This window comes from Condylura cristata, unplaced genomic scaffold (assembly GCF_000260355.1).
Source record: "Condylura cristata isolate star-nosed mole 26May11 unplaced genomic scaffold, ConCri1.0 scaffold00011, whole genome shotgun sequence".
Classification (NCBI taxonomy): domain Eukaryota; kingdom Metazoa; phylum Chordata; class Mammalia; order Eulipotyphla; family Talpidae; genus Condylura; species Condylura cristata.
Window position 1 is genome coordinate 38,412,407 of NW_004567112.1, and position 20,360 is coordinate 38,432,766.

Here is a 20,360-nt window from a genome sequence, read left to right on the forward strand (position 1 = left end):
AGGCACTAGTGACGGTGGTGACACAGCTGGAGGCCACCCCAGTGGTCATCACTGGTAGCGCAATAAACCCCGCCAGAGTGGTACCACACAGCACAGTCTACCATAGACAAACACACATATAGATGCAATCCCGGGCACACGTGCACAAGAAGTCGTACAAATAAAAACACTCATGAACACATTAGAAAGCACTATTGGGAGGAGAGGAAAACAAGGGGGCGTGGGCATAAAGGTTAATAGGAAAAATGGTGTTTAATTAGAGCACTTATATTGGCTGACTTCAGGACTTACAAAGCTACAGTAATGAAGACAGTATGGTATTAGCATCAAGATGGACAAACGCTGACAGACTGTCAGGGAGCAGGGGAACCTCTCCCTTCCCTGGATTCGTCTCAGGCTGACCAACTGACTAAATGAACACCAGCAAGATTGGTAGGAGAAAAAAAATAATTTAATGACATGCATACAGCTCTTCTATAGACATAGGAAGCACAAAGACAATGAGGGAAAATGGGAACATAGAATCCTGAGCTTGTGTCTGGTGGCAGGACTAGGATGGAGCATCAAGGGCCTGGAGCACTCTACAGAGACATAGGGAGCACTGACACAATGGAGGGTGGGTCATGTGATGAAGAGCAGCCGCTATAATTAGCATAGTGGGAAGAAGTAGCTGGTGAGGCCAGAGGCTCCCGGTAGAAGAATCCACCAGACAGTGGAGAACGGGAAAAGGCAGATTTATTGAAATACGCTGGAAGGGGGAGGTCTGCACATAAAGGACTTGGGGGTCCCTTTTATAATTTGTTTTTGGGGTTTTTTCAGGAATGGAGGAGTCAGCCACTTCGTGCTGGGCTATCTGGTCTTGGAGTTAACTTTTGATGCAGAATGTGCCCTGGCCCTGGGCTGCATTCATGGTCAAAGTGACCAGTCTTGTGGCCTCGTTCCCATAGCAACCTTATCAATTTCCTTTATTCCAGTATCCCAAAACTCTTGCTGGGCAGGAGTGGGGGCTTAGTGAAATGACACCCTGACAATCAGATGTTTGCCCTGCCTTATACGCAGGTTTTTAGGCAGAAAGGTTATTTCTGGTAATAACCCCTATTTGGGTAATATCCTCAATTTTCATCCTTCTAGGTAGTTAAGGGAGTGGTTACCATTTCTCAGGAGGTTGCCAGGGTCTTCTCGGACGTGAAATTAGCCACATGCCAAAGAGGCATGTCTTGGGGAATCCTATTCGGAACCTTTTGGGCAGGTCTTATCCTCCAAGATTAATGCAACAGAATAGAGAACCCACCAGGCAACTCATATAAATATGAATGGTGAGCCTAAGTAATGATGCAGATGCACACACCAAAAGGACACACTGTATAATTTCCATTTATTTCTAGAAAATGTAATCATGTCCTCTTTTAGAGACTGGAAACAGCTCAGTGGTTGTCTGACAAGGGGGGAAATTTAGAAGTGATGGCTATGATCGTGGTTATGTTTGCACAGGAGCATATGTCTGTCGAAAGGCATCAAACTGTATACTTTAAATATGTACATACAGTTGGATGTTAATATCTCAAAAGCATTTCTGCAAGGTCAATCTCGCGCCAGCCTTGCAGAGCTGTTAAGTGACAGTGCGGATCCGACTCAGAAGCCTTGGTTGGGAGCCTGAGTTCCAAAGCCCCAGGTCCTGGTTACAAAGGCCGGAGGAAAGTGCCGGAAGGGAGCAGCCGGAGCTGGCGGCCCCGCGGAGTTAATGATTACGGGCGAGCGGCCCCTCCCCGGCCCGCGCACCGCCCCCCGGGGCCCAAGCGCGGCCCCGCCCGCCGGCCGCCCAGTGCGCCGCGAGCCCGCTCGGCCGCCACCTGCTGCAGTTCCGAGTCCGCGCCGCGTCCAGACATGGTGAGGGGCAGCCGCGGCTGCGATCCCCCAGCTACAGTAGGAGTCGGCAGGCCGGAGGGGCGGAGAGAAAGGGGCCGGCGCGGGGTCTCTGCGGGGCGGGCCGCGGGGAACAGGGACCTGGGTGGCTCGGTGGGGGCGGGGACGAGCTTTTCCAGCCAGTAGTCGACCTGCCTCACCCGATCGCGGAGAGTGGGGGTCACCGGCCCGCTCCCACCTCCCAGTGGAGTCCTGGAACTCACTGAAGCCCGGAAGGGGGAGGTGGCATGGCGGGGACTGGTTGGCGAGGCAAGGGCCTAGGTCTGTCTGCCCCCTGCTAGCCAGGCCAGTGTCCCCTAGGTGGAGAAATGCAAGGGGGGGGGGGCAGGGGGGAGGGGGGTGTTAGTGGGAGGGAGCTGGGGGGGGCAGCATGGGGAGTCCGCAGACCACCACCCCCCCCTCCCCTGGCAGGCTGCAGGCTAGGTGGTTCTGGTCTCTCTGTGGTGGGTGTAGGTTGTGGCCTGCTTGTGTGTCAAAGCAGGAGATTCCATCTCCACGTCCTCTTGTGCCTGTACTGACTAGCACTCAGGGCACAAGGTGGCAAAGACCAGCGTACACCCTGTGTCCACCCCCCTCGCCCCCGCCCCTGGCCAACCTCCCGATGGGGACCTGATGGCTCAGGGTCTAGCTGGCAAGAGGGTCTCAAGCCCTGTGGTCGGCTGTGCTGCAGGGAGTCTAGAGTAGGGAGTTACCTGACAGCCTGGTGAGGCTCCAAAGCCCTGGAACAGTAGGGCCTGTTTTGATGGCTTCGGTGGGTGAGGCTATGTGGCTCCAGAGGCAGGACATAGATAATCAGTAACCCCCCTGCACCCTCCCCAGGAGCCCGTCCAGGCCTGACTTGTGATTGCTAAGCAAACAAGCCCCTGCCCCCTCTCCAATTCTACCTCTCTAAAGGGCTTGTCAGTGCAGCTCCAGGCAATGAGGATTGGGGGATTCCAGAAGACTCTGAAGTCTTCTTTGGGGAGGTGGGGGGCTCTCCTAGGAGCTCACTAGTACCTACCAATTCCTCTCAGAACCAGAGAATGAAACAGGTGATTTCTAATGCCTTGGCTGACATCTGGCCATCCCGTTGCCTGGAAACAGGGCCCAGGCTTATCAGCCACTGAGAAAGGGCCAGTCTGGAATGGAGCCAGAGCCTAGCACCAGATACAGATCTCTACTGCTTTTCGAGGCCTGCAGAGGAGCCGGACCAAGCCAGATCAGCCCAGAGACAACATGTGTTTTCAGAAAGGAGAAAATGATTGAGGGCTGGTGCCCTGCAATGCTTTTCCAATCTTACCCCAAACCAGCCAGGCCTTTCTCAGCCTCCTTGCCCAGAAGTCTTATAAAAATGCAAATGGTGTCCCCTTAATGTAAAACAATGGCATTTACTAGTGTCACACTGGCTCCGCTTGCTCACCTGTCCCTCTCGCCCCCTTTAGCCCAGATCCAAGGGAGATGTGCCCCAGGCCTGCCCTGCCCCCATGACAGAATAGGTGCTTGACCCAGTCCTGCTGACTCTGCCCAAGGCCTCCCATCTTAGGGCTGCGTCATACACACTAAATTAACCTACCTCAGATTTTCACCCGACCTTATAATTTCATTTCTAATTGAGCACGCTCAAGTTCCTGCCCTTGGGGTGGCTCTGTTTCAGAAGCCTAGACTCTGGAACCCCTTAGTCGCCGAGACCCGCATCCTCCTAGAGGATGCAGTTGCCCTTCATACAGTTGGTTCCATGTGAGTCCCACTCATGGCTGCGATGCGTCTATGCGAGCTGCCTTCAGGCCAACAGGATGGACATTGGGTTTGCCAATGCTGTTGACACGTGTTCTTCACTTTGGGGACTGGCTTGGTGGCCCTGCCTTACCAAGTGGACAGACAAGGTGGGAATCTGAACAACCAGGCCAGGCAGATGGGAACCAGAGGCTGCAGGGACGTGTGCAGCACCCTGGGAAGTAGCCTGCCAGCTGCAGGGTAGCTGAGAGGGGCCTGGACACGCTGAGTGATTCCCTGCAGGGTGCAGGCTCAGACCCATTGTCAGTGCTCTCACCGGCTGGGGGCTGGGGGCTGGCTGGGGGCAGCGTGAGGGGTGGGGTAGAAGTGGGGGAGGTCAACTCCCCTCTCTAGGCCTGTTTCCTCTCAGTACTCCTGACACGGGTACCAGTAGGGGCATGGGGTAGACTGGATCTGGCCCACAATAGAAAAAGGAAGTTGGCCAGCCAGTGGTTCTCTTTCTGAAAGGTTGTGTTGTAATACAGACATATCTGGGCTTGAATTTGCTTTTATTCCCTTGTTAAGAGACCTCGTTGTTTTGGGGCTTTGGGGGGAGGGGAACAGGGCTCTGCAAGGCTTCGGGGGGCAGGGGTGGGAGGAATATGTCTCAGTCCCATGACTTCACTTACACTTCGGAATGGGTTTGAAGTAGAGCATCAACCCTTAGTCTGTCCGTTCAGAGCTGCCTCCCTGGCTTTGGACAGCTGCCCTCTCACTGCATCCCCAGAGTAGCCAGAGAGGCTGGCCCACTGCCCCCGAAGGTCAGTACCCTCTTTCGTCCTGTAAAGAAATGCCCTTGGGCCTCTTGTTTATTTTCTTCCTTTCGTAGGCTGGCAAAGCACACAGGCTCAGTGCTGAGGAGAGGGACCAGCTGCTGCCGAACCTGAGGGCTGTGGGGTGGAATGAGCTGGAAGGCCGAGATGCCATCTTCAAGCAGTTCCATTTCAAAGACTTCAACAGGGTACAGCGCCAGGGTGGGGACAGTTTTCTGAGACCGGGGCTGATGGGGCCAGACACTCCAGACTGGCCTCTCCCTTCCAGTCCTCATACTGAGGATGACACGACACTACCTGTTTCCTGGGAAAGTGACATCCGGGGCGACTGGAGGGTGGAGAGGTGGGTCTTGGGCTTTCCCAAACTATCCTCAGAGGAGATAGTTAGGGCAGAAACAGAAGGGCATGGGAAGACATTTTAGTACATAGCCAGAATTGGGCAGGACAGAAACGCAAAGCTGTCTGGCATTCCCACCCCCTTAGTGATTCCAGTAACAAGACTTTCCTCCTGCTGCAGAAAGACTACCTGTAACTGCAGCCTGAGAGCCACTCGCAGGCTGCCTAGGGCATGATTAGAGCCAGAGAGGTCTACATCAGCCAGAGAGCTAGCCCACCCGCCTGCCTCTAGACTGACAGTGGCCTTTACAAAGCCCCCAGCTGTGTGTGTCTCTCAGAACTCTGACCCGGGTCTCATTTCACTAAATAGGCTTTTGGCTTCATGACGAGAGTGGCCCTGCAGGCTGAGAAACTGGACCACCACCCTGAATGGTTTAACGTGTACAATAAGGTGAGGTGTGCTTGCTCTGCATGGCCTGTGTGAGTTCTGAGAACTCCAGTTCATTCCGAAGCCCCTTTTCTCAGACCTACCCCTGGTCCCTATTCCACCCAGAGGCTGACCAGCCACTGGCCACGCCAGTTCAGTTCACCTCCTTCCACAATCCACATAAACACCCCTGGAAAACACTCAGTCTCATTAAAACACTGGTGAGATCACTCGTGGTCAAAGGAGGCATTGAAAAGGCAAGTCCGACGGAAGGCAAGGCTGTGGGATTTAGGCAGCCTTGATGTTATAATTGCTCTAAATGGCCTACATCATTCTGGAGGCATGAAGAAAAAGTAATAAACTTGAACTAAGAATACCCATGCACTGCAAACAGATCAGACTGTCTGCTTAATGAATTGAAACAGATTAAATGCTTGCCGTTTGCCAAGAGCTGTGCTGGGCTCTCTATGAAATAAACATTAAAACCCGAAGAGACAATCTGGGAAAGGGTAGCACTTAGGGAGTTGACGTTGGCCTTCGGCCTTGCGGGCTGTCAGCTCCTGATATCTGGGTAGTTCCCTTTTAGCCTACAGCTGAAGTCACCAGAATTTTTGGAGATTAGTAGAAAACAGCTGGCACTGTTGAAGACCTGTCAGGAGCCCCCAAGACAGACAACAGTGACTGGTGGTCACCCTGGGCTCTTAATGTGGCCAGACCAGTGGCTAGGGACTCCCTCAGGCTCTTACGGGAGGTCATGGGATCCGCTGGCACCGAATCTCTGGTTCTGTTTCAGGTCCACATCACCCTGAGCACCCACGAGTGTGCAGGCCTGTCAGAACGGGACATAAACCTGGCCAGCTTCATCGAACAAGTAGCGGTGACCATGACCTAGACCGGCCCTTTGGGTTCTTCAGGGGAAGGGGTGACTGAATGGGAATCCGGAGGGAAACTGGGGAGCACAAGGAACTTGTTGCATTTAGCTGCCTCTGCTTAGGGGCGAGTCCTGGCTGCAGAGACGCCAGCATCTCTGCCAAGACCAGGAATTAGACCTTTGACCCCCACGCTGCTCTCTCCATCCTTGGGGCTGTTACATGTACACTAATTTGAGTCAGATCTTCCCTTTTATAATTTCCAAGCAGTGATTTTCTTTCTGGCCATATCTTGAGCCTTTCCTGCTTCATTTCTCAAGAAGCTGTGTAGAACTGTGTTCTAAGATCGATCGTCTCATCTTAGAAACCAGGGCCCTAAAGTCAACCCCATCTAGTAATAACAGAAACATGCTTTCATGCCTCAAATAAAAGTATTGTTTCACTTGGCCTCAGGCTCTAGAATCTTTTCCACAAGTCAATCCAAAGTGAAGTCAGTGGACATTTAAAGCACTCAGTCTGTGCAAGGCACTGTTCAACGCCCTGGGGGAAGAGCCCAGGCCACTCTGCCTTCCAGTTGTTCACTATCCTCTAGGGGACTTCAGGAAAACAGCAAACCATTACCAGGCAGGGTGAAGTAAGTTACTGCTAGATGCAACAAGTGAGCTAAGGCCAGACGAAGTGATGAGCTAACTCGGGAGGCTTCATTTGAGTTGTACCTAGAAGTACTTGAATAGGACTCTTGAGGCAGAGGCAGCTCAGAAAGCCCCTGAGCAAACACAAAGGTAGAGGGCACCTGTCCTACTTGCCTGCTGGTGCCACATTTTGCTCTCAGCCTCTGACATCTGACAAAGAAATTTCTAATCTTGATGGTTTCCACAGTTCCTGACACACTGAGCTGACATCCCAAGGCTTACCTGCTTTTCCTCTCTTTGGGAGACAACAAAAGCCACAGCCAAGGAGGGGACAGCTTATTTACAGCTTATTTATTCACAGAGGCCATAATGCAAGCAGCTGGGAAGCGGTTCTGCTCATGAGATCTCACCTATTACCCCAAACTGAAGCTGCCAGGGTCCCAAGGCAAAATGACCCAAGCTATAAACACAAAGTCACCTGGAGAGGCGATCTAGCATTGATTACCATGACCCAGTTATCCAGGGTGAGCTGGCCCTGCAGCAGGGCCATAAAGAGAGCTGGTGGCTGAAAAATAAGCATCTTACTTGCGAGGAGGGACTGCAAGACCTCCTTCCCAGGCTGTGGTTCCTCCGCACTGTGGCCCTCCGCCTGCTCCACTGCTGACTGAATGACTCCAAGTGTACTTTGACCTTCTGACCGGGTTAGGATTAGGGGACAGAGGCGAAGCCACCGAACACAGAGGCATGGACTAGTGTTCTGCCACCTTCCTGCCTCTACTCATTTGCAAGGATCAAAGGTTGAAAAAACACCAACCAAGTGGACACTGCAGTTGAGGGAAGCACCTTTGTGTGGGACAAAGACCCAGGCAACATTTTTTAGAAACATTTATTCTTATGTTAGTGCAAATAATTGAAATTAAAGGGGCTGATTACAAAAAAAGAAAAAAGAAAAAAGCACCAAGAAAAAAGAAGGCAAGAAAGAACTCAAAAAAAGGCTCCCAAATCCTGACTTCTGCTAACCCACAGTAGCCTTGGTTGTTGTTGAAACTTGCTTTCGCCATTTCTTGTGTCACAACTGGGCCTAATTAACAGCAGTTTGTTGCTGCCAAGGACCCACAGAGAATGTTTATACCTGTAAGGAGCAGGTATAAGCATGTAAACACCCCGGTATCCTAGCCAAGCACATGCCAGTCCCTCTTTCTATAGTGTAGAGTGCACCCCAAAGCAAACAGAGGCCCAGGGGACTGAGTCATTGAGCAGAAAACTACTGCACAGGTGGCATGCCTCGGCTTGCTCCTGGGGAAGTCTGAGTGGGCTGAAAGACACTGAAAAGCAGGGTCACCTGAATGACAGCCTTCAAAACCAGAATAACCCTTCGGTATGACTTCTCAGTTATGATGGCGCAAGCAGCTCAGTCACGTTGGCAGACAACCCGAGCCGTTCTAGCAGCTCCCAAACCGAACGAAGGCTACAAGCTATTCCAGCTGGCCGGGGGCCACCCCAGGCGACCCAATATGTCATGAAGGTACACACAGCAATGGATAATGAAAATGACAGAAACATAAGATGGTGCCCAGGCCTCGGGTCACTAAAAGACCTGAGTTCTAGACCTTAAAACAGGTCTGATCACCCTGCTGGTGGCGCTGGAAAGACAGTGTTTCCACCTGGGCAGGACTGCTGTCCCCGCCTCAGTGTTCTACTGGCCTCAGTATCAGCGCCACACACAACCATTCCACCGGAAGGGGGCGCAGTCTCATCACCAGCCAGGTCAGGGGCTGCTGCCACCGAACCCGGGATCTAGCCTGGTGCCTAAATAAATAAATGCAACCATTCATGACGATTAACATTTGGGACATTTTATTACTTAATTTTTTTCAAAGATATTATTGCTGCAATTAGGAAGGGGTAACTGAGATGGGGGGAGGTTAAAGACAAAAGATTTAAGAGGCAAGTACCATTTTCCAAGTATAAAACTGGTAATATTCAAAGTGACATGGCAGTATTTTCACACAACTACTTCTACTGCACAAACAACAGTACAGTTATCGCAGAAACCAACGTGACATCTGCTAGCAACATGACATTAAGACACTCCACCCACCTCTTCCTGCTAGGTGTTACTACATGCACAGATACACACAGAATACAAAGCCCACAAGTAATAGATCAAACTAAGGCTTATGATCATAAATTAAAGTAGCTCTAGCAGGTCCCTGTGAAATATACCATCACCCCCGGCAACAATGTGGTCACAGCACAGGGGAAGGTCCTGGGGAGGCACTGGAAACAGCAGTATACCCCAAAAGGCATGTGCAGGTCAACTTCAGCAGCTGACAAGCCAGCAGGGCCTGCTGCACGCCCCCAACAGAATGGACGCACTGGGGACCCAAGAGACGCCACATGCAGCTCCCACCACAGCTTCTCTTTCGGGAGGTACCCCACAGTTTGCAACCGAAGGGAATGTGATTCCCATGTCCAAAGGATGTCATACAGACAGACACAGACACACCCCACTTTTGGAACCCAAAATAGGCAGGAAGAAACACACCCACCCACCCACACACACACACCCACACACACCCACACACACACACCAGACCCACAATGACACGGCCAGTTGGTCACAGTTACTATGCAGGAAGTACAGGGCTAAAGAACACATCAGACAAGCAGCCTGTGGGAAAGCCGGTGGGCTGGCTCTCCCGGCCAGCATTCCCACTGCGGTGGCGAGAGGATGCCAGCCTGAAGAGGCTGAATATTCAGGAGTCCCTGAGAAGGGCAATGGAACAGAGGAAAGTTTCTCCTGACTTATCCAAAGTACTCCCCTCTCCAAATAAAAACCCCAAAGTCTGGCACTTCCCCTAGGCCTGTGTCAGGAATAGCCACCACTGCTCACTGCTGAGGAAAAAGGCACATGGTACGTCATCAGACGGGACAGGTGAGGGCCCCGCGCAGGGGAGGAGAAGGTAGGAAGCGGGTGCAGGGTGTGGTCCTTTTCCCTGCACCACCCTGAGCAACTAGTCTTAGGAAGGGATCCCAAGCCCCCGTCCACAAACAACAGTTGCCATCATGTTTTCCTATTCCACAAAGTTTCTCTCATCCTAGCCAGGCTGAAAAGCATCTAGTACCTGAGGCTAAGTTGCCATAGTACCTTTTGGAGTTGAATAAAGGGGAGAAAGGCAGGAAGGACACACTAATGAAGAGAGAACATTGTCCCTGCCTGGGGGTGCCCTCACGACTCCTCGCACCCACTTAGGGTAAACCAAGGCAAGGTGTGAAGGTGCTTCTGGAAAGCTCCTTTAAGCAAACGTTCTCCTACTGATGCCTTAAAGCAACAAAGTGCCCTTGTGACATGCATCTGATGTCGGTGTTCGTCCCACTCTGATCCTCAGAGAAAACAGTCTGGCTTCTCAGCACCAGCAGGCGCACTAGGATCACTGCCATTTCAGAGGTAGCCCTGGTCCAGAAAGTCCTAGATTCTCAGCAAACCACGCCCTCCCTCCAGTCCATGGAAATAAGAACAAACCGATGGGGTTATTGTTTTCAAACATCAATCTCCAAAAATGATGGTACCCACGTGCCAAATGGAACTGCCAGCACAGAACAGGACCCAGGGGCTGCTCCCAAGCCTCTGTGTAGACAGGCCCTGCAAACGGGCAGCAGCCTGGTGATGTGTGTCCTGGAAAAACAAATTCTAATAAACTGACTCTAAGAGGGCCAACTAACCTACTCAAAGACAAGCTGAAAAGGCCTCCTGTTTAGAGTATGGCTAACACCCACTGGGGGACATCTGTTACCTAAATGCTTCCCATCTGACTAGCCAATCTGCCTGAAATAAAGAAAACCTTCTAGCTCATAAACTGTACCCCAGCTCCCCTAAGGAATCAGGGCAGGTCAGAGCTGCCACACAATGATTAAGTGGAAGTTGAAAGCTAGGGAGGTTAGAGAAGGAAATGGTTATAACAATTCCCAGGGTAACATTTATCAACATGACAAAATTATTATGTAATGGAATTTTGGGAGATCTTCACATTAAAAACCGTAAGAAAATGGTAAGAGGAGGAACAAGCATCCTGAGGATCAAACTGTCTCATGGCCTGTCTCATTGTGCTCTCTGGAGCAAGGCCATGTTGAAACTGTGCGTGGCCTATTCCACACCCCAAGAACCTTCTGGAGGCCAGAAACGCCTTGGGGCAAGAAACGGTCTGGGCTCAGTGGGGTTTTGGAGAGCCATTCATTTGGCTGCCCTGAGTTATAGCATCTGTGCTGAAAAGGCTGTCCAAGAAGACCGAGCTCAATTCTGCCACCAGGTTCCTGTCGACCGTCGCCTGGGCCATGCCGTAGACTGCACCCTGCAGAGCAGCCCAAGAAGCCTTATTAGTGACAAAGGATACAGGATCAAAGACAAAGCTGTGGTTCTGCCCTCCTCCGCCCTCCACCCATACTCTCCAAGTGCTCTACTCTTCTCCACTCCATTCCCACCCCCAGCACCGTTCCTTCAGAAAAATGGCTGGCACAGTGAAGTTTCCGCAGGTGCTTGCCAGTCTGCCTAAAGGAAATAGTCTATGGAATTTACTGTAGAAAACTCCAGAGAAAACAGCTTTACTGCCTTTGCTGTGTCAAAATTTTCTTCTCAAAGAAGAAATGCCTGTGCATATAGCATTTTCAAATTATAAGGTGCTTTAGAAACAGTCTACCTCATCTGCAACTAGAAAACCCTGGGAATCAGTGAAACCAGGCTGCAATGAACAAAGAAAGGTCTGTGGGTTAGGAGTTGAGAGGCAGGGACAGGCTCAAGGTCATCTAATTCTTTCAAACCACCCATCTAGGCTTACAGAAGAAGAAAATCCCCAAGTGTCCCTACCATTCCTGTGGTCTTCGCTTTAGGATTCTTCATGATCTGAGTGACAGACTCCCGGATGTCCTTTAGGAACTGGATAGCTACCCGCTTCCGGGTGTGTACTAGCGTGATGCAGAAATGAATACTAGGAGAGAACAGAGACACAGATGAACCTTGGAAAAAAGGAAAATGTTCTAAATTAAAGCAGCTCCCAATACGAGAGCTTTTCAACATCAACAAGGCCCACCCTGACAAAATGGCTGTTCTGCGCTGTCCCACCCCGCCCCTCAAAAACTGTCAGCTGCTACTCCTTCCATGTGTGTCTGCCAACAGAGTGTTCCTATCACAGATAAACCCTCATGGGGACAGGGCATCACGGAAGGCCAAGAGAAAGTGTATTAAAGGAAACAATGGTAGGAGTGAATCATTACAGGCCCTTCAAAAGGTTCTGACTTAAGTACTACTCAGGTACTGAGTTGGTATATGGCCATATACAAGAGATGGATCATTGTATAGAGCCTAGAAAGAGTTGAGGTACGGTGTGGAGGGACTCATGACCATCCACTGGCTAAGAGGCAACCTAACTGCCAGGGTTTTAAAGCTGTCTTAATTCTGATATTGAATCACACCAAGTGCTGGGCTCTGGCAAGCAACCTCTATCTTTCAAGTCATCTTCTTACCCAAGTTCTTCCAAAGTCATGAAGCAAAGGATGGGAAAGAAATTCAAGCTTACCTGGGTGGGAACTGCAACTGGTTCAAGAACCAGCCTTTAGCAGTCATCAGGTTAAACAGTCGATAGATGTCAAAATCGCGGGAGCCCAGGGCAATAACTGATATCTGAGGGTTCCCAAAAACAAAGATGCCCTTGACCTTTTCCAGTCTTAAAAAGAGAACAAAAAGGAAATTTAGCCACATATATTTCTCAGGTCATTATCATTTTAATCATCCAGTGTCTCCCTTATGACACAAACTAACCTTTTGGAGCCCTGGCTTGTCTACTTCTAAAATACGGTGGCTAGAGAGAAATTAGCAGTTTCTAAATATTTAAAGGGCCAAACTACATCGATAGCCAGTGAAACAGACTTGCCGGCTCCTAACCTGTCTGCCCAATTCCCATATTAAGACAATGCCCCAAAGGCATAAAAAAAAAGTATTTTAAAAAATCCTGAAAATACTCCCTCCATGTCTATAGTTTTTAAAAAGTCATATGAAATGGCCCAGCACTTCTCAACAGATGGGTATACGAGAAACATGCAGGCCTTTCTCAGATCAGACCTACTGACTCCTTTCATTCACCCTCAAGGTTCTAAAAAGGCCTTCCCAATCTCTCCCAGACAGAGAGTGAGGGAGGGAGGGAGGGAGGGAGAGATTGGCACATGATACGCAACAGACATCAGGCACAGTATGCACTCTAGTTCAAGCCTTAGGTAAACCCAGATTTTATCACACACAACCACCTTCCCCACCCCTCTGCCCGTTTCCAGTTCTTGTCTTATCCCAGTGATCGCCCAAGTGCGATTCCTATACCAGCAGCATCAATACCCAATCACAACGTCCTAGTGATACAAACACTCAGACTCCTACTCTAGAGCTACCAGATCAGACTTCTAAGCATGGAGCTCAGCAAACTGCGCTTTAATCAGCCCTTCTACATGACTCAGATACATGCTCAAGTTTGAGAACCACTGTCTCCACCACTGACCTGTACGTGAGCCCTTGGTAAGAGCTGCCAATGGTATGACACCCTGGAAACAAGATGCGCTGCAGGTGAAGCCCCAATTTGGCCCTCCAAGTCACAGCAGAGCATGGGAGCATATCTTCCCAGATTAGTGCCAGGCTCCTAAGCTCATGTCCTAAATCCGTGGTCTACAGGACTGCAAATGGGGCTGGGTCTGTGGGGGTGTGGCCACACCTTGAGCCCACCAGCATATAAAGAAGCTGTAAAGCAGAAACCCGCTTCCACACATACGTACTCTGACTTGAGGAAGCGAGTCGTTTTGATGATCTGTCTGGTTGCATCAACATATCCACTCTCACCCGTGTGCATCAAGGCAGCCCAGCAAGCTGCACTGATGCCACCAGGCCGAGAGCCTGCGATGGTTGGAGAAGCATAGATGCCACCCTGCCAATCTGTAGCAACGAAGAACTGATAGCTCCTGTATTTCTTGTCACTGTATAACAGCACTGAAGAGCCTTTGGGGGCATAGCCATACTGGGGGGGAGAAGCAGACAGGTGAGTGTACAATTGCATATGGCAGACCGGTCCCAGCACACTCGTATCATACAGATGTCTCCCTGTCATGTTAGTTTCTCTAATAATACATTTCACATTCACATTAAGGAAGAATTCAAATTTAAGACTGTTAAGTAGTAGAGGAAACTTAAAAGGGTGGAGTTTAAACTTTCTACTTTAGGGATGAGAAAAGTTAACTGGTTTACTTTCTCTCCCTCACCCAGCATGTGGTTTTCCTTAAGTAAAGCTTTTCACCAGGTGGCAAGTCAGGATGGAAGCAAAGACACCCACTGAGAGCCAGGCGAGGATGGAATTCTAGTTATTTGAAGGCCATCCCATCTTTTCGCTTCACATTACACTTGCTTTCTCAGAATATCATGGTGCTCAAAATCTAGCAGTGACTTAATCTAGCTTTAAAGAAACTCAGTACTTAGCTCCTTATAGAAAATGTGCCCTCCTAATTAACAATCTCTGAAGCTGCATGGTAATGAATGCATTCCTTGAAACACACAAGGACAGAGGGTAAGAAAAGCAGGAAGGGAGATTTCGTGGATGGTGAAGGGAAAATCAGATCCTGGCTGAAGATTTGATGCCGATCCTTTAGAATTTGATAAGCAGGTTTTTACTCAACTTTACTAGACTCCAGTTAAAAACAATTTCTGAAAGTGCAGCCACAGAGCCACGTTCCTGAGGCTGCTACTGGCCCCCTCACCTGGAGAGAGGTGAGCAGAGAGCGCGCCACCTGACCGAGGCTTCGTCTCCGCAGCAGGGGCGGCAGGCTTGGGCATTTCAGATCTCACAGCCCCAACATTCCCGAGTCCGCTCTTCACCTCTTTCCAAAGGTCCGTCACTGAGGTGCTGGAGCCCCAGCAGCACAGAGTGCCAGCATGCGCATCCTCTTAGGGATCCAAATACCCTTCCTTCTAGTGCCCCCACCCACCCCGAACAAGGTGAAGGCTTCATAGACCTTTTCCGTAAGGGTCAGTACACTAGCACGTCTTGGTTATATAGTCAGTGGACAGAGAGATTCTCTTAACCATGACACAAAGCCACAGGGTTCCTTTTCACTATTGCTTATCATCTCTATCATATACCCTGTCACCTGAATCAGCTGCCCTGGTGACAGCAAAGAGCCAGACTTAATTTTATATTTTACTATATTCATGGGAGAGATTAATATTTTATCCTGTCTACTTTGTTGATATTAGGCAAAAGTAATTAACAGTCCACTTTTTTTGTCTCTTCCCAAGCTCACCTTGTGAGTATCAGCTGATATGCTGGTCACACCTTTCACTCGGAAATCAAACATGTACTCCAATGGGTATCCTGCTTTCTCCATGAAGACGATGAGGAAGCCCCCCAGACAAGCATCCACGTGAAGAGGTATTTTGTATTTGACAGCCAGCTAGTTTCAAAAGCCACATGAGAATTTAATTTACAGTCCTAACAACCCTGTAACAAAAATTTTGCAAAATCTGGGTGGAAGGGCAGGCTATCACAAGGCCATCATGGACTGGTTTTTCATGTTTTAAAAAAATGGCTATTTTTGATATTCCTAATAAAGGGTGATTTTTCCAATGTATCCAGCTTTCAAAATAACTCATCTGAAATGTGGTGTGCATTTATATTTAAGCAAGCAAGGTCTCCAATTCACTGTAAAAATCAAGCAAGAAAGAAGCAGCACTCTGGCTCAGGCTGCCTCTGGACGGGAGGGGTCCGGCTTTCGCATCCACAGGTGGGAAGGAGGAGAGGGTACTGCGGGGCTGCATGCGGAATACCACCCCTAACCGAGTGCGCGTGCTCTCACAGGCAGATGATGTCTCCGGAATGTCAGTACTATTTTGGAATGTCCAATTTAAACAAAGACTTCTTCCTGTATTATCACTGCTCCATCGAAGAAGCTCGTGACTTTCAGAGGCCCCAAACACAGCTGCAGGGCTTACCACAGGGCTGATCAGAGCTATTCATCACGACTGTGCTCAACTCTAAACTCAGAATTGCTTCTGACTGACAAATACTGCACCACTAGATTCTATTTTTAAAAAAAATCTCGGCCCTTCCTGGTGGTGCAGCGGGTTAAAGCACAGCACTAAGAAGCTAAAGCCACTGCAGCATGAGTTCGATCCCCGCCTGCCCTGGAGGTGTCCACATGGCATGGCAGACCTCTCCTGGCCCGCCCGCTGCTCCCCTCAGCAGTGTACTTCGTCAATCTGCCTGTTCTGCTCCCCATTCTGTCTCTGGTGAATCCTCTCACCACCCTGCACCTCTGGCCTGTATCCCAGTTCTGTATGTATAAATAAATAAATCTTTAAAAAAAAAAGTTTACTTTAAAAAAAAAAATCTCAATTTGTCTACCCAACAGCCCATCTCTCACATACCTTGGCCACTTCAGGAACAGGATCTACTATGCCATGAGGAAACTGTGGGACCGAACAGACGAGCATTGCAGTGTTCCTGGAGATGGCTCTCTTCATTGCCTAGGGTTTTAAAGGGGCAAGGAAAAGAAGACACCACATTACAGTTACTCTCCCCGTGAGGTGAGCCAGGCTACCAGCTAGCATCTCGGATGCACCTGTGCCCCCCACCCCCCACCAGGGAGACGGAACACAGACAAGGCTTGACTGGTACACTGCATCTGTTTGAGGAAAAGTCATCTGACAATACTGCATGATAACAACACACACTGAAACCCCCAGTAAAATGACTGGTGATAAAATACACACATACACATACACACACACACACACACACACACACACACACATATATAGGCTAAAAGCCAAAGGTGAATCCAGCCCCACCTACTTGCAGTGAAAACCTTGAGGAAGCTACTTCCCTTCTCCAGCTCTGTGCCCTTAACTGTGAACTTCAATACCAATACCAAATGGCCTCCATCCTGCTGAGGCTGCCCTAGGACCAAATGTGTTTTGACAGCACTCTGAAAACTGGAAAGGTTTATAAGAGGCATAATCATGGTCACTAAGGGAGAATCATTCCATCTTTAAAAAACAAACCCTGCTATTTGTGACAACATGGATGAACCTGGACATCATTATGCTAGGTTAAATGTGCCAGGAACAGAGAGACGAATATTGCCTGATCTTCCTGATAGGTGGAACTGAACAGAGTCGGAAGCACAATGCAGAATGGTGGTTGCCAGGGGCTGAAGGATGAGGGAAAAGTTGGTCAAGGAGTACCAAGTTTCAATTATGCAAGATGAGCACGTTCTGGAGATGAAACGCATAGTCACATGACTATACTTATACAATACTTCACTGTATATCTGAAATCTGCTTGGATGATAGTCTTAAGTATTCTAATCATGAAAAAAATAAAAGGAAAGAAATAGTAACCGTCATGAAGTGATGGATATGTTAAGTAGCTAGATGACAAAAGTTGTATTTCATAGGCGTGGGGGAGGGGTGTCACAAAACATTGAGCCACATACCTTAAATATGTTTGTCAATAAGTAACGTAAGTTAATACCTCAATAAAGATGGAGAGGGAGATAATGCTAGTAAGAGATAAAAATCTGAGAAATATTATCATGGCATTGGTACTAATTAAGGTCAACCAAAACCATGAGTCGTAGACCAAATTTGCCCATCGCTGATTTACAAACAGAAATGAGAAAGTGACAGCACAAAAGCAAAACCCCGAAGTCCCAACTTAGGGACTGGGTCATCTGCCCATCAGAATGCATGAACCTATGAAAGAACTGAAGCCGCAGTCAATCACCACTCTCAGTGGCACTTCCTTCAATTCTGACTGCTGCAATCCCAAGCACTTCCACTCTGTCTGCAAGTTATACAGGAAAAAAACTATCAGTCAGGAGCATTTCCTGGTCCTGCTGACCCCATGCAGACAATGGCCCTTCAGGGAAACTCACCCGAACATCCACCTCCATCATTTTGTTTAGTGGAACTCGTATAATCTTCATCCCAAAATAACTGGCTGCTTTGTCAAATGCAGCATGGGCACTCTGAGGGGCCACTCTAAATGACAGGGAGGAACATCATGCAATTCAGATCAAAACAGGGTTCCAGAGCATGGTCAGCAGCTGTTATCACTCGGCGTAAACTTACTATTTTTTTCCTCAAATGTTAAGATGCTTATACTGCTTGACTTTTCTTTTTAAGCATAAATTTTTTTTCTTTTTCTTTCTACTATATTTTTTTTTCTTTTTCTTTCTACTATTTAGAAAATTGTTTTGGCAAGAGTGAAGGACTCAAAAGTAGTCTCACATGGAGGAATCCGAAGCACAAATTAGGGCTGACAGGCAGAAGATGCGAGAGCGGGAACTTGGATGAAATGGGCATGAAGCAGAGCCTGCTAGTGGCTGGCTCTCCGGAGACGGCACCTCAGTGGGAAGCTAACTGCTGCCGCATGTGCATGTTCAAGCGGAAAATGTGAGACTGCTTGGCAGGGAGGGTACAGCAGCAGTCAAGTGATCGTGGTCTCTTCCTCCTCTGAAAGACCACGATCCTGTGAGGAACTAAAATCCACATTTTTCCTACACACTGGGAAGCAGGATTTCAAATGGTATTGAAAAAGGAAACCAAGTTGTGTGTAAGTATCTGCTTTCAGACTCTCCTCAGCTACTCCACTCTTACAATTAAATCTGTTTCCTTAAGGGAGAAAAATGTGTTACTGAGTACCAAACACCAGAGTGCATAAGTACCAAGCACTGAAGATTTATGAAGAAGATTATTAAGGAAGATGTCAGCATGATTTATTCTCTTAGGCTAAATATGAATCACAGCATGAAATCATGTGCAACAAAATCTTCAGTCACTGACACTTGTGGGAGAAAACACTAAACTAAAAAAATGAGATGAGAAGACACTGCAAGGAGGCAGTCTAGAGGGCAAAATGCAAACAAATATTGAAATTATGTCTCTGGCAATATGGGTCAATCTCAGAAGATTCTCATCATTTCTCCTCCTCAGGCTGAACTGCCTTAGAGAGCAGCCTAAGGCAGCTGCTGTACTTAAGTAACTTCCACTGAACTAAGGTGAGGAGAGAACAACTTTCCCTCTACTCCAGATCATTTAAAATAAATACTACAAAGTTCAAAGATGTAATCCTCTGTCAATTTTAAAAATAAGTATTTCATTCTTACTCTGTGTATAGAAGTACATGTTTTAACTTAGGGAGTTAAGAAAGGGAATGATACTCAAAATCAGCTGGCTCTTCCAGTTAGGGTTTCGCTGAATGAAGGGAAAAGGGTCAAGGGCACAGGACTGTAAGAAAGAAGTCTGGAACTGCCAGAGGAACAGAAGCAGAAAACAAGATCTTTTCAGGCTGTTTCACACAGTAGTGTTCCCAACAAATCTCAAGAAGGAAAAAAAAAAAGCCAGATATACATACATTTCTGGAGTCTTGATCCCATTGTCTAAGGCCAGGTCCCGATAAGCTTTGCAGGCCATTAAGATACTTTCTGTCCCCCCAGAGGTCACCTGGAATAAAGAAGTGATACCATCTGTGGAGTGGAGCTAGGATCAGCTGTCAGCATGCACTCCCCGCCCTGACTGGTGCCTGCTGCAGAAACAGGTAAGGCCGATTGTATACATGCCACAGAGCAGACACAGCTGTATCTTCAAAAAAAAAATTTGCTTTTGTTGGCTAAACTCAATCTTGATTTGGGAAAGGGGTAAAATCCACTAAATAAGAATGAGTTCCACATTGTATGGACATACACCTGTTCAGATCTATGCACAATCCATCAGCTATTTGTCCAACTGTACATAGGAGAGGGAGTTTTATGACATCCAAAAGCACCAGAATTACTGATTTTGAAATTTTAGTGCCTACTGAAGAATATGCAATTTTAAATCTAGTGAATTATGCAATGCATTAGATCATCAAGGAAGACACATTCAGACATAGGAAAGTGAACTTGTGGTTTTGACAAATGTGAAAGAGAAAAAAGCAGATGCCTTTGCTTAGAAGTTTATCTTACTTGAAATAAAACAAAAATCCTAATACTCTGAAAGGAATATAAATAATTTCCTTAAGTTAAGCCTAGCCCCTCTGATGCAGATGGATTTGTTTCACCAGAATTGAAACAAACTCAGAGGTTATTTCACACCGTATGTTTTCCTCACTGGATTATATAGTCATGAAGGGGAGGTCAATCTGTTGGACAATATTCCTGGTGCCCAGCTTTGTAGCTGATAGTGAACAGACTCTTGATTAACATTTTCTTAATGCCTCATTTGACTCTTAGTAAATCATGACCAACATACAACACAGGCACGCCAGACCCATCTGGCTATTTTTTGATAACATCCAAGAGTGAAACATTTCAAAATGAACACGGCAGAGAAAAAGCCAAAGCACTGAGCTAGGTGGTTACTGTCTTAGAATCGTCACCTCCCAAGAGTTGTATAATCTTAGTTGTTGGTTTTTGTTTTTTTTTTTAATGGAGTCCCTGAGACTAAAGTGATTCATCCATGAGCATCTGTTGATAAGAAATTAAACTTTCTACATCTTCAACTTAGTATAGAGAAGGAATAAAGACAGGGTGGCTTTATTTGACATTTCCTAACAACCATATATAAAAATAAAAATGC

The 20,360-nt window shown here is 48.1% G+C and overlaps 2 protein-coding genes across 4 annotated transcripts in view; one reads left to right on the forward strand and one right to left on the reverse strand.

Moving 5' to 3' along the window:
• Nucleotides 1-1,815: 1,815 nt before the first annotated feature.
• PCBD1 (pterin-4 alpha-carbinolamine dehydratase/dimerization cofactor of hepatocyte nuclear factor 1 alpha) lies at nucleotides 1,816-6,528 on the forward strand. The gene is made up of 4 exons (XM_012723427.1): nucleotides 1,816-1,887; nucleotides 4,505-4,636; nucleotides 5,155-5,235; nucleotides 6,005-6,528. The coding sequence occupies exons 1-4, from the start codon at nucleotides 1,885-1,887 to the stop codon at nucleotides 6,101-6,103; spliced, it is 315 nt and encodes a 104-aa protein (XP_012578881.1). The 5' UTR covers nucleotides 1,816-1,884; the 3' UTR covers nucleotides 6,104-6,528.
• Nucleotides 6,529-7,651: 1,123 nt separating this feature from the next.
• Nucleotides 7,652-20,360, reverse strand: part of SGPL1 (sphingosine-1-phosphate lyase 1) — a 51,839-nt gene continuing 39,130 nt past the window's right edge. For all 3 annotated transcript variants that reach the window (XM_004680800.2, XM_012723855.1, XM_012723856.1), the window contains exons 8-15: nucleotides 19,156-19,244; nucleotides 17,675-17,780; nucleotides 16,164-16,262; nucleotides 15,041-15,190; nucleotides 13,526-13,764; nucleotides 12,286-12,432; nucleotides 11,577-11,697; nucleotides 7,652-11,064 (exon numbers count right to left, since the gene is read on the reverse strand). In XM_004680800.2, the coding sequence (XP_004680857.1) occupies nucleotides 10,924-11,064; nucleotides 11,577-11,697; nucleotides 12,286-12,432; nucleotides 13,526-13,764; nucleotides 15,041-15,190; nucleotides 16,164-16,262; nucleotides 17,675-17,780; nucleotides 19,156-19,244 (1,092 nt within the window). In that variant the 3' untranslated portion in view covers nucleotides 7,652-10,923. The remainder of the gene's footprint in view (nucleotides 11,065-11,576; nucleotides 11,698-12,285; nucleotides 12,433-13,525; nucleotides 13,765-15,040; nucleotides 15,191-16,163; nucleotides 16,263-17,674; nucleotides 17,781-19,155; nucleotides 19,245-20,360) is intronic.